General features: G+C 42.1%; 1 protein-coding gene across 2 annotated transcripts in view; it reads right to left on the bottom strand.

Annotated features, from left to right (window-relative positions):
* Positions 1-9,681, bottom strand: part of STX2 (syntaxin 2) — a 25,310-nt gene extending 15,629 nt beyond the window's left edge. Inside the window, exons 1-4 of one of the 2 annotated variants that reach the window (XM_015825148.1) lie at positions 9,652-9,681; positions 4,428-4,443; positions 3,525-3,583; positions 1,567-1,666 (exon numbers count right to left, since the gene is read on the bottom strand). In XM_015825148.1, the coding sequence (XP_015680634.1) occupies positions 1,567-1,666; positions 3,525-3,583; positions 4,428-4,443; positions 9,652-9,681 (205 nt within the window). Of the gene's footprint in view, positions 1-1,566; positions 1,667-3,524; positions 3,600-4,427; positions 4,444-9,651 lie in introns of both variants that reach the window. The other variant, XM_015825147.1, reaches the window with a different exon arrangement.
* Between the last annotated feature and the right edge of the window lie 2,608 nt (positions 9,682-12,289).

The following is a 12,289-nucleotide window of genomic DNA, read 5'->3' on the forward strand; positions in this document are numbered from 1 at the left end:
AGAGCAAAAGCAGGCATTGCGGGCCATATGAGGGGGGAGGAATGCCTGTGAATAATAACATTATCTTAGCATAGCACAGCCAAGGTCAAAGCAACAGCAGTCTGTAATAACAGAGAATAGACGGGAGGAAGATTCACACCTCTGTTTAATTGGAGCATATGATTGATGACTGTGAAAGGAGGGAGGGAGTTGTGCTTGTCGCGAGAGCTAGGGTGGGGGGGGGGGGTGTTTCAGTTTTTGGCTTTCCTTTGTTTGTGCCGGATTATGTAACCCATTAAAGGATTCTTTAAGGTAATTAAGCCTCAAAGTTCTTTGAAAAGTTATTTCTTTCGGAACCATGTCAGTAGAAATAGTTCACAAAAATAATTGATTTTGGGGGGGATTGAGTCTTTGGCCATATACTCACCAGAGAGCCCCCAAAATATATAGGAAAGCCTCAATTTAATAGCCCAATTAAGAGAGTGGGTGTTGCTTACTCCCAATTGTGTTGAACGCACAGTGTGTTACCCGTGGTCATTTTATGTCACTGTTAGTGATTTTATGTCAAGGCAACACAAGTTTCATCTGTTGCCTTGGATGCCTGTTGCATCGTGACCTGCTAAATTGTGGTTTTGCTGCTTTTCCAATCATTCTTTGCTGATTTTTTTTTTTTTTGACAATGGGATACCCTCTGGATGCTCTGTGCCACCATATGAATATGGTATGAACAGTCAGGTAGCAGGAGTAGGAACCGCCAAGAAATAAACAGGACTACAAAGCCAACAGAATTGAGCCCCAGCAGCAAAATAAACATACTGTCTACAGTACAATTATGACATTAAAAATTATGAATTCTTTTTTTTTTTTGGATGCTAGCTCTAATAGATGCTATAAGCCACTCCCTGTGACTTTCCATGCAACCTGTGTTTTTTTAAAAAAAATAAAATAAAATACATAAGCCTAAGACTGAAAATCAGGCTTGTCAGATGCTATATTTTTTTCTATCCTGCTCTATGGAGTAGAGAGCTGGTCTCTGACAGAAGGCCACCTGAAGAGACTAGAAGCATCTGAAATGTGGATTTACAGGCGGCTGTTACGTATAAGCTGGGTTGACAAGATCAGAAATGAGGAGGTGATAAGCCGCCTGGGAAAGCCAAGGGAAATCATCAAAACAATTAAAAAATGAAAATTAGAATATTTCGGACATGTGATGCGACACCCAGAAAAATACGGCATATTCTATTTAATCCTCCAGGGAAAGATGGAAGGCAAACGAGGTCCAGGCAGAAGAAGAACATCGTGGCTTCAAAATCTAAGGATTGGTTTGGACAAAACTCAGCAGCCCTTTTTTGTGCGGCTGCTGATAAAAACGGGATCGCCAACATCCGATAACGGATATGGCACAAGAAGAAGAAGAAAATAAATGGAAGTTTTTAAGAGGAGATTGGACAGCCATTTGTCTGGAATGGTTTAGGGTCTCCTGCTTGAGTAGGGGGTTGGACTAGAGGTCCCTACCAACTCTGTCATTCTGTAATTCTGTACCCTAAGTGGCCACACTTAAAAAGGCGCAGAGATGGAAAAACTTACTGTCTTTTGGGTGCGTGGCCGAGAGGATAACGCTGTGTTTCTTCCTCACTTCTTCTACAACATCTGAGATTTTGGAGATGTACTTCCTAACTTCCTCGACCTTGGGAGGAGCAGGAAAAGGCATCAACAGGAAGCAGGTTTAAATCACTGACTCTTTTTTAAAAAAAACAAGTTTTAGTAATTTTTCAAATTTTTACATCCAGATACTTAGGAAGCAGCGTGGTGATAGGGTAATCAGTCAATAACAAAATCATTCATATATATTTCATCAATAATGTTCCCTCACTATTTCCCACAAATATTATATCATATTCATGTTAATACATTTCTAACTAAAGCTCAATCAATCAGTACATTTATCAATAATATTTTAATTATACATATCCAAGTCCTGTTTTGGGGTTTTATTTTAATTCCAATTTATATATTCCAATTTAGCCTTTTATAACCAATGTTTAAGCTTCGGATAACCTTAATTTCCCCTCATTTCATTATAAGATAATTCACATAACTAAAATACACATTGTATTCCAAAATTCCTTCTTTATAGACAAATATATTCTGATTCTCATTCTAATAACTCCTCATTTAATAGCAAAATATCTTTCATTATCACAAATCACTGACTCTTAGCGCTCTAGAGAGTAGGTGTGATCCAAGCAGACTCAATCCATCAATCAATAATAAACACAGATAGTCTCTCGACTTGCAACAGTTCATTTTGTGACCGTTCAAAGTTACAACGGCACTGGAAAAAGTGACTTAGGACCATTTTTCACACTTACGACCATCCCAGCATCCCCATGGGCCAAAATTGATCAAAATTCAGATGCCTGGCAATTGGCTCCTATTTATGATGGTTTGTAGCATCCTGGGGTCACGTGATCCCCTTTCGCTAAGCAAAGTCGCCGGGGAAGCCCGATTCACTTCACATCCACAGGACTAACTTAACAACTGCAGTGATTCACTTCACAACTGCTGAAAGGAAGGGGCAAAGCTCATTTGACAAATGTCTCGTTTAGCAACAGAAATTTTGGGGGTTCGAGGACTACCCGTAATGAACAAGATCCTGCATTAAGGTGGAGAAAAGTTTGATGGCAACCCAGACGTGTCACAGACCGGAGCCGTTTCTTTGAGTAGATAAACACTGGGGACCGTCCCTAAAGCATGGGAAGTGGTGTGTGACCCTTGTTTGGCACCCACAAAGGGATTACAAAACTCAGGGGAATCCTGCCGAACACAACCGAGTTTAATTTCTGCTGCTTGAGAGTCTGTAGTTCTCTGGGCAAATCCACTATTTTTCCTGTTTTCTTGAGAAAAGTTACATGCTCTGAAACAACTAAATATTTTGGAGGCCAACTAGACCTGGGGTCCCCAACTCCCGGTCTGTGGACCGGTACCGGGCCGCGGCATGCCAGCAACCGGGCCGCACAAACAAACAAAGCCCCATCCGTGGGATGCAGGCAGCATACAAAAGCACGCACCCTCCGGTCCACAGAAAAACCTCTCTCCACGGAGCTGGCCCCTGGTGCCCAAAAGGAGTAGACATTAAATTGCAGGTAGTCCTGCAACTTCCATTTAGTAACCGTTCAGAGATACAACGGCCCTGGAAAAAGGACTGTTTTTTTCACACTTACAACCATTGCTGCATCCCCACAGTCACATGATCAAAATTCAGACGCTTGGCCACTGACTCATATTTATGACGGTTGCAGTGTCACGTGATCCCCTTTTGTGAGCTTTTGACGAGCGAAGTCCATGGGGAAGCCAGATTGACTTGGCAACTGTGTCACTAACTTAACATCACTTTACAACAGGCAGGGGAAGAAAGGTTGTAAAATGGGGGTAAAACCCACTTAACAACTGTCTTGCTTAGCAACAAAAATCGGGGGCTCAGTTGTGGTCATAGGTTGAGGACTACCTGCATTGAGGAAGTTGCTTCCAGCATAGATTTTTACCTGTAGGAAAAAGTCTTCCATATAATGGTCACTTTCAACGACAACTGTTGCTTCTCCATCTTCATTTTGAGTGCGCTAAAAAAAACCAGAAATATTTCACTGTGTGAGTAAGCCTTTTCAAAAGTTACAAGTACAGATTAGATGTGAAACCTGGCTCAAAAACAGCAACTGTGAGAGGGACCTCGGAGTCTGAGTGAACAATCACTTGACTATGAGCCCACAGCGTGCAGCAGCCGCCAAAAAAGCTAATACAATCCTGGGTTGTATAAACAGAGACATAGAATCAAGATCACGCAAAGTATTAATAACACTTTATAAAACCCTAGTGAGACCACACCTGGAATACTGCAGCCAATTTTGGTCACCATACTACAAAAAAGATGTTGAGACCTTGGAAAAAGTTCAGAGAAGAGCAACTAAAATGATCAAACGCCTGGAGACTAAAACATGTGAAGAACAGTTACAGAAATTGGGTATAGCCAGTCTAGAGAAAAGAAGGTCTAGGGGTAACATGATAACAGTGTTCCAGTGTTTGAGGGGCTGCCACAAAGAAGAGGGGGGTCAACTTAATTCCCAAACACCTTAAGGCAGGACAAGAAACAATGGATGGAAACTGATCAAGGAGAGAAGCAACCTGGAATTAAGGAGAAGCTTCTTAATAGTGAGGACAATTAACCAGTGGAACAGCTTGCCTTCAGAAGCTGTAGATGCCTAATCACTGGAAGTGTTTAAGAAGAGATTGGACAACCATTTGTCTGAAATGATAGGGTCTCCTGCTTGAGCAGGGGGTTGGACTAGAAGATCTCCAAGGTCCCTTCCAGCTCTATTCTGATGAATGATTCATGGTTATGGCTTGTAACACAAAGTAGCCTAGTAAAGAACAGAAGCTCAGCTCAACCCAACCTTTTTTTCCTTTGCACTGATCGCTCGTTTCCCCAATAAAATTACCGTATAATTGATGCCTTTTCCTGCCGTTCAAAGATTGGTGACAAAAATGTCATTCATGAGTTTGCTGCCTTTTGCGCCTTCTCATTCTTATGACTCATTCATAAGACAAAGGAGAAGCTTTTCAAGCCAGGAACAGACACACAACGGAAATATTTGTGCACCAAAAACTTTCCTATGTGATCCTTGGAGAATAAATTATGCTTTTCCCCCCCACCAATTATTGAAACCTTTCCTAGCTATTTAGCTAAAAGTTCAATCTGACGCATGCATGCCTTCTGGGAGATCAAACTCGCTAAAAGCAGCGGGATGCTTTCACAATTACACACCTTTGGGCTGCGTTCAACCCGTTCAGAAATTTCACCCTGAGCTGGTCGCGTTTGCTTTAGAAGAACATCAATTATAAGAAAAAGCTGCTCTAAACCCCAACAAGTCGTCCCATCTTTCTCTATGATCCAAGAAAGTGAATCTGAGATTATCTGTGGAGATAGAGGACCTCCAAGGTCCCTTCCAGCAATATTGTAATTCTAATTCTAATTCTATTCTTACTCCATATTCCGTTCTGTTCTATTCTTATTCGACATTCTATTCTATTCTATTCTTACTCTACATTCTATTCTAATTCTACATTCTGTTCTATTCTATCTTACTCTACATTCTGTTCTATTCTTATTCTACATTCTGTTCTGTTCTATTCTTACTCTACGTTCTGTTCTATTCTAATTCTACATTTTGTTCTATTCTATCTTACTCTACATTCTGTTCTATTCTATCTTACTCTACATTCTCTATTTTATTCTATTCTTACTCTACATTCTATTCTATTCTATTCTTACTCTACATTCTATTCTATTCTATTCTCTACTATTCTATTCTATTCTTACTCTACATTCTGTTCTATTCTATCTTACTCTACATTCTATTCTATTCTCTACTATTCTATTCTATTCTAATTCTACATTCTATTCTATTCTCTACTATTCTATTCTATTTTTACTCTACATTCTATTCTATTCTATTATTATTCTACATTCTATTCTATTCTATTCTATTCTATTCCTTACTCTACATTCTATTCTATTCTAATTCTACATTCTGTTCTAGTCTATCTTACTCTACATTCTGTTCTATTTTATTCTATTCTTACTCTACATTTTATTCTATTCTATTCTACAATCTGTCTATTCTATTCTATTCTATTCTATTCTATTCTATTCTATTCTATATTATATTCTATTTTCTATTCTATTCTGGTCATTGTTATCCCGAAGGTGCTATGTCAAAAGGCAGATGGACTTCATTTTCCCTTGAACACATTTTGTTTCTCTTCCAAGAAGCTTCTTCAGTTCTTACTGAAGTCTTCAAGGAAAAACGCAGACGGTTTTCTTATTTTTCTTAGATATGTTCTTTTAAAGCAAAGGTGACCAGCTGGCCGTGTGTGTAACTGTGTAACTGTGGAATCAACTATAATAACCAGTTTTTCTTGTGTTTGAAGCTACTGAGGGTAAGCAAAAGGCTCTTCGGCCCTTTCCTTTTAAAGCTTCTTTGTTGCCGCAGGAAGAGATAAGAATGAGAGGAAGGAAAAACATATCACAAGTGCACAGACACACTCAAATATCCAATTGTGACGATACCAAAAAAAAAAAAAGTCAGAGGAATACTGATGGCATTGTTCTTGCAAATTACCTTGGACAGCACAAAATGAAAGCCATGTAAACATTCCGACAAAACAGTTCTACTGCAAGCCTCTTGTTACGCAAAAAAAAAAAGTTAAAATAATAATTTTAACATTATGATTTCTGGCTATCTTTCTTGATAGCCCCACATTTCTGCAGAGGAGAATTTTTGTACTTATATAAAAGTTAAAAAGTCGAGGTTTCATGTCATTTATCTTATTTTACTACACCGAAAGGAGTTGCGAGTGAGTGCTGTTTTTTTCTTTTTTTCCACTCTACCCTACACTTTTCTCTCTTTTCTTTCTTTTCCTTCCCTATTTTACCTTTATTTTTATTTTTCTTTATATTTTTGGATAAAGAGCCGTGGTGGTGCAGTGGTCAGAATGCGGTATGGCAGGCTAATTCTGCCAACTCCCAGCAGTTTGATTGCCACCGGCTCAAGGTCGACTCAGCCTTCCATCCTTCCGAAGTCGGTAAAATGAGTACCCAGATTGTTGGGGGCAACAGGCTGACTCTGTAAACCGCTTAGAGAGGGCTGTATAGCACTGTGAAGCGGTATATAAGTGTAAGTGCTATTGGTAAGTGGGAAGGGAAGGGATGTAGTGGTGCAGTGGTTAGAGTGCAGTGTCGCAGGCTAACTCTGCCGACTGCCAGCAGTTTGATCCTCACCGGCTCAAGGTCGACTCAGCCTTCCATTGAGGTCGGTAAAATGAGGAGCCAGGTTGTTGGGGGCAAAATGCTGACTCTGTAAACCGCTTAGAGAGGGCTTTAAAGCACTGTGAAGTGACATATAAGCCTAAGTGCTAGTGATCCTTCCTTTCCTTCCCTTCCCTTCCCTTCCTACACAATGGCTAGAATGCGGCATTGTAGGCTAACTCACTGCCCTCAGCCAGCAGTTCGATTCCGACGGACAGGCTCAAGGTTGACTCAGCCTTCCATCCTTCCGAGATCAGTAAAATGTGGACCCAGATGGTTGGGGGCAATAAGCTGACTCTGTAAACCGCTTAGAGAGGGCTGTAAAGCACCGTGAAGCGGTATATAAGTCTAAGGGCTATTGCTAGTGCTATTTTACGTCTTGATAAAATTTGGTTATGAGAATCTTTTTCTTGTCCTTGTTTTTTTTAATTGAGAAACATTTCCTCATTGCAAATGTTGGGGGTCATCTTTCACTCATTACTGCTTTGGAAAAGAAAAAAAATATTATTTATATTTATATGCCCACCCAGCTCAGGGCGCTTTGAAATGCACTATTGCTCAAACGCTCCGGAAATGCAGAGCTGAGCTTCCTTTCCTTTCTAGGAAAACAAACTAAGATGACAAACTGGGATCCGGTTAAAACGTTTCCCAGCCAGAAATTTATCTCAAAAAGGCACCCACTGGCAGACCAAATCCTTCAAGCAATTAGGTGGATTGCTATGGCGGCAACCTCTGAATTAATCACACGCTGCTGTTAATATCAGGGATATCAATAATAATAATAATAATAATAATAATAATAATAATAATAATAATAATAATAAAAAAAGTTGGAAGGGACCTCGGAGGTCATCTAGTCCAACCCCCTGCTCAGGCAGGAAACCCTATACCATTTCGGACAAATGGCTGTCCAGTCTCTTCTTAAAAACCTCCAGTGTTGGAGCATTCACCGCTTCTGGAGGCAGGTTGTTCCACTGGTTAATTGTTCTGTCAGGAAGTTTCTCCTTAGTTCTAGGTTGCTTCTCTCCTTGGTTAGTTTCCATCTGCTGCTTCTTGTCCTGCCTTCAGGCGCTTTGGAGAATAGCTTGACTCCCTCTTCTTTGGGGCAGCCCCTGAGATATTGGAACCCCGCTCTCATGTCCCCCTCGTCCTTCTCTTGAGGATGGCACTGCCTCAAAAATTGCCACACTGCTCCTAAGAAACACGGGGAATGCCTGAAAATCCTCAAAAAGCCCACTACACAGAAACGTGGCTGTATCACGCATAGATGCAGGCATTCAGATGTATGCACAAATGTACAACACAGATAGTCCTCGACTTACAATTCATTTAGTGACCGTTCAAAGTCACATTGGCACTGAATGGACATGACCATTTTTCACACTTATGACCCTTGCAGCATCCCCATGGTCACGTAATCAAAATTCGGACGGTTGGCAACTGATTCATATTTATGACGGTCGCAGTGTCCCGGGGTCATGTGATTTCCCCCTTTTGCGACCTTCTGACAAGCATAGTCAATGGGGAAGCCGGATTCACTTAAGGAGCCGTGTTACTCAATTAACAACTGCAGTGACTCACTTAACAACTGTGGCAAGAAAGGTCGTAAAATGGGGCAAAATTGACTTAACGGTGTCTTGCTTAGCAACAGAAATGTTGGGCTCCATTGTGGTCATAGGTTGAGGACTACCTGTATATACCTGCCTCTGTGTGGAAGCTGCAGTTTCAAATAAATATTCTTTCAAAGGCACAAGCTCTCCTTCTCCAAGCAGGTAAGAAGATTGAAATTGCAATTCAAATATTAATTAGTAATATGGACATATTAAATGCAGGGACAGATCAATATCTGCACGCCACTGATGCAAGATGCTTTCTTTAAAACAACACACACGCATTGGTGCCCAAACTCTATCACATCTGAGGTTTTAAAGCTGCTAATTCCCATCAGTCTAACCCAGTTTTTTTTTGTTCGGAGTTGTTTGTTCACCCTGATTCTTTGTATCTTCCCCCGCCAGTAGCAAAACAGAATGCAATGTTTTCAAAACACCCGGTTCACTTGACACAAACTTTTTGCTGAAAGGATTGCCTGCAACCATAACACAAATACTTGCATTTTATCAAGCAACTTTGCTTTGCCCCGTTTGAAAATAAAGCAAACAAAGGCTCTTCCATTACCAGCAGAAAACGAATGCTTAAAAAAAAATAGTCAAACACTTCATGTCAAAAATTTAACCTCTTTTTAGGGAGAAGGGTTAACAAGAAGGGAAGATGATTGCCGAACTTAACCAGCATCCCTAATCTATGCCCCTAGAAAAAGCACCTCTAGCAAAATTCCTCAGCCTGGGAATGTTCGCTTTGCCCAGCTGTTTTGTTTTGTTTTTAACCGGAGGCTGCTCTGAGCTGGCTGCCCTACGGGTGAGGAACGCCTTTGGGAGATAAATGCAAAAATGCACAAAGCTTCACTGGAAGAAAAACACACCTGGGCTAGATAATGTAAAGCCACCCAGGGATGGGGATGGTCGGCATATAAATGTAACGTATAAATAAAAGAAAAGGCCATGGGAGCGTAGAAAGCGGCTTTTTTTCCAAAGGCGGGCGACTACCGTCCCCATCGTCCTGCCTTCTCCATCCTCTGGGAGCCGTCGCCCATCTCCTTTGCAGCGGGCGCCAGGTTGCAGCAGCGAGCGCCGTTCCTGGACCGGGGATGCTGCCGCGCATCCTTTAATTGGCCTCTCCCCCTCCCCTCCGGGGGGTGGCTGTTCTTGCCCAGGGGTCACCCTCCCTCCGCCTCCGCCTCCTCAGCCTCTCACCGATGCCAGCTCAGCCAGACGGTCTCTCATCCTGGCGGGGCTCCTCCAGCCGGTTCTCCCCGGGCGTTTCTGCCGCTCTTTGCCCACCGCAGGCGGCTCTGGGTTCCGGGAGGTTCCAGCGGCGGCTCAACACGGCCGCCGCCTCCTCACTCGCCGATGCCAGGGCAACCACTGCCCCGGCCGCCGCCCACTGCGCAGGCGCAGGCGTCGCCTCCCCGTTATAAAGCCGAAGAACCCAGCGGCCTGAGGACCGAGGGAGGGGTGTGGTCGCTTACAAAGGAAGGGCGGAGCTATGCAAATGTAGAGTTTGGTCCAAGGGAAAGAGGGAGCTCGTATTAAGATTCTTGGGGGAATATCACTGAGGGACCAAGAGAAGGGGTGTGGCCGCTTGCAAAGGAAGGGCGGAGCTATGCAAATGTAGAGTTTGGTCCAAGGGAAGAGGGAGCTCGTATTAAGATTCTTGGGGGAATATCACTGAGGGACCAAACGAGGGGGTGTGGCCGCTTGCAAAGGAAGGGCGGAGCTATGCAAATATAGAGTTTGGTCCAAGGGAAAGAGGGAGCTCGTATTAAGATTCTTGGGGGAATATCACTGAGGGACCAAGAGAAGGGGTGTGGCCGCTTGCAAAGGAAGGGCGGAGCTATGCAAATGTAGAGTCTGGTCCAAGCGAAAAGGGAGGGGCGAGGGAGCTCGTATTAAGATTTTTGGTGGAATATCACTGAGGGACCAAGCGAGGGGGTGTGGCGTTATAGAAAGAAAGGGCGGGGCTATGCAAATATATCTAGTCCAGGCCAAGAGGGAGTGGCTGGGGACCACATTAAAATCCTTATTAGAATATTAGAGATGCTTTTTTTAAAAAAAATGGAACATTTCAAATTTAAAAACATTTAATGCCCATTGTATTGGGTTTTTTTTTAAGCTTTTCTATTTAATTCTTCTAATTTTAATCATATTGCAGGACTTTTATTTTTTTTATCAGGTTGTAAGACATCCCGAGTGGCTGTATCAATGAGATTAATTGATACAGACTGGCTGTATCAATTAATAAATAAAAATACTCATGTTATGACCTAGGTGTGTGATTTTTCTTTTGAGCACCCGCCCCCACCATTTGCATTTTTTAAACTTCCTCTTTAATTCAACGTATATTGGGGTTGGTTTATTCATTTAGCAAATGGTTCCTGCTGCTGTCAGTCAAAGTACCTTTCAATCAGTGTTTCTCTTCTCATTTCTAGTAAAGAAATAAAGAGACGCAGTGAGGAAAAAAGTAATAAAAATACATCTGAAAGTTGCTCTTTTTGGAACTGCATTCTTTTTGCAGAAAGAACAAAAAAGAATCAAGTACAGGTCGTCCCCGACTTACGAACACAACGGAGGCCAAAATTTCCATTGCTAAGTGAGACGTTTACTGAGTTTTGCCCCATTTTACGACCTTGCTTGCCACAGTTGTTAAGTGAATCATTGCAGTTGTTAAATTAGTAACATGGTTGTTAAGTGAATCTGGCTTTCCCCATTGACTTTTGCTTGTCATTTAGTGACTTTGGTTGTAAGTCGAGGACTCCCTCTAACAGGACTGATGCCTTGCCAGAGCAGAAAATATTTCAGAGGCTTTCAGAGGTGATGGAATTAAAGGCAATGTGGATTTCCTTTCTGGCCTTTAGAGGCAAACCGAGACATTCCCAGAAACAAACATTTAAACTGATGGGATGATCAGATTAGCTTTGTCTTCGGCCAACCACTCGGGATCCATTCACCATGGCAATCACCCCACGAATGGGAAAAAGCACCCCCCAGTGCTAGGCTGCATTAACAGAGGAAAAGAATCAAGATCACGTGAAGTGTTAATACCACTTTACAAGGCCTTGGTAAGGCCACACTTGGAATACTGCATCCAGTTTTGGTCACCACGATGTAAAAAAGATGTTGAGGCTCTAGAAAGAGTACAGAGAAGAGCAACAAAGATGATCAGGGGACTGGAGGCTAAAACATATAAGGAACGGCTGCTGGAATTGGGCATGTCTAGTTTAATGAAGAGAAGGACGAGGCAGGACATGATAGCAGTGTTCCAGTATCTCAGGGGCTGCCCCAAAGAAGAGGGAGTCAAGCTATTCTCCAAAGCCCCTGAAGGCAGGACAAGAAGTAACGGATGGAAACTAACCAAGGAGAGAAGCAACCTAGAACTAAGGAGAAACTTCCTGACAGTGAGAACAATTAACCCATGGAACAACCTGCCTCCAGAAGCGGTGAATGCTCCAACACTGGAAGTTTTTAAGAAGAAACTGGACAGCCATTTGTCCGAAATGGTATAGGGTTTCCTGGCTGAGCAGGGGGTTGGACTAGATGACCTCCAAGGTCCCTTCCAACTTTATTATTATTATTATTATTATTATTATTATTATTATTATTATTATTATTATTACTATTATTATTATTATCAGGCATCTGTTCCCCAACTTTTGCAATGCTAAACCACATAGCCCATCTTCCCCACCTTTGGCCAAGCAAGCAAGCATCATTTTTGCCATTAGGCAACCCTTGCTGGTGCCCAGGGGTCTTTTGCATCGCCAGTTGCATTGCTTCTTCTTTTTAATTATTATTATTATTTCTTCCTCCTCCTCCTCCTTTTTTTTTTTTTTTT

Source organism: Protobothrops mucrosquamatus, unplaced genomic scaffold (genome assembly GCF_001527695.2).
Source record: "Protobothrops mucrosquamatus isolate PMUCROS unplaced genomic scaffold, P.Mucros_1.0 scaffold2514, whole genome shotgun sequence".
Classification (NCBI taxonomy): domain Eukaryota; kingdom Metazoa; phylum Chordata; class Lepidosauria; order Squamata; family Viperidae; genus Protobothrops; species Protobothrops mucrosquamatus.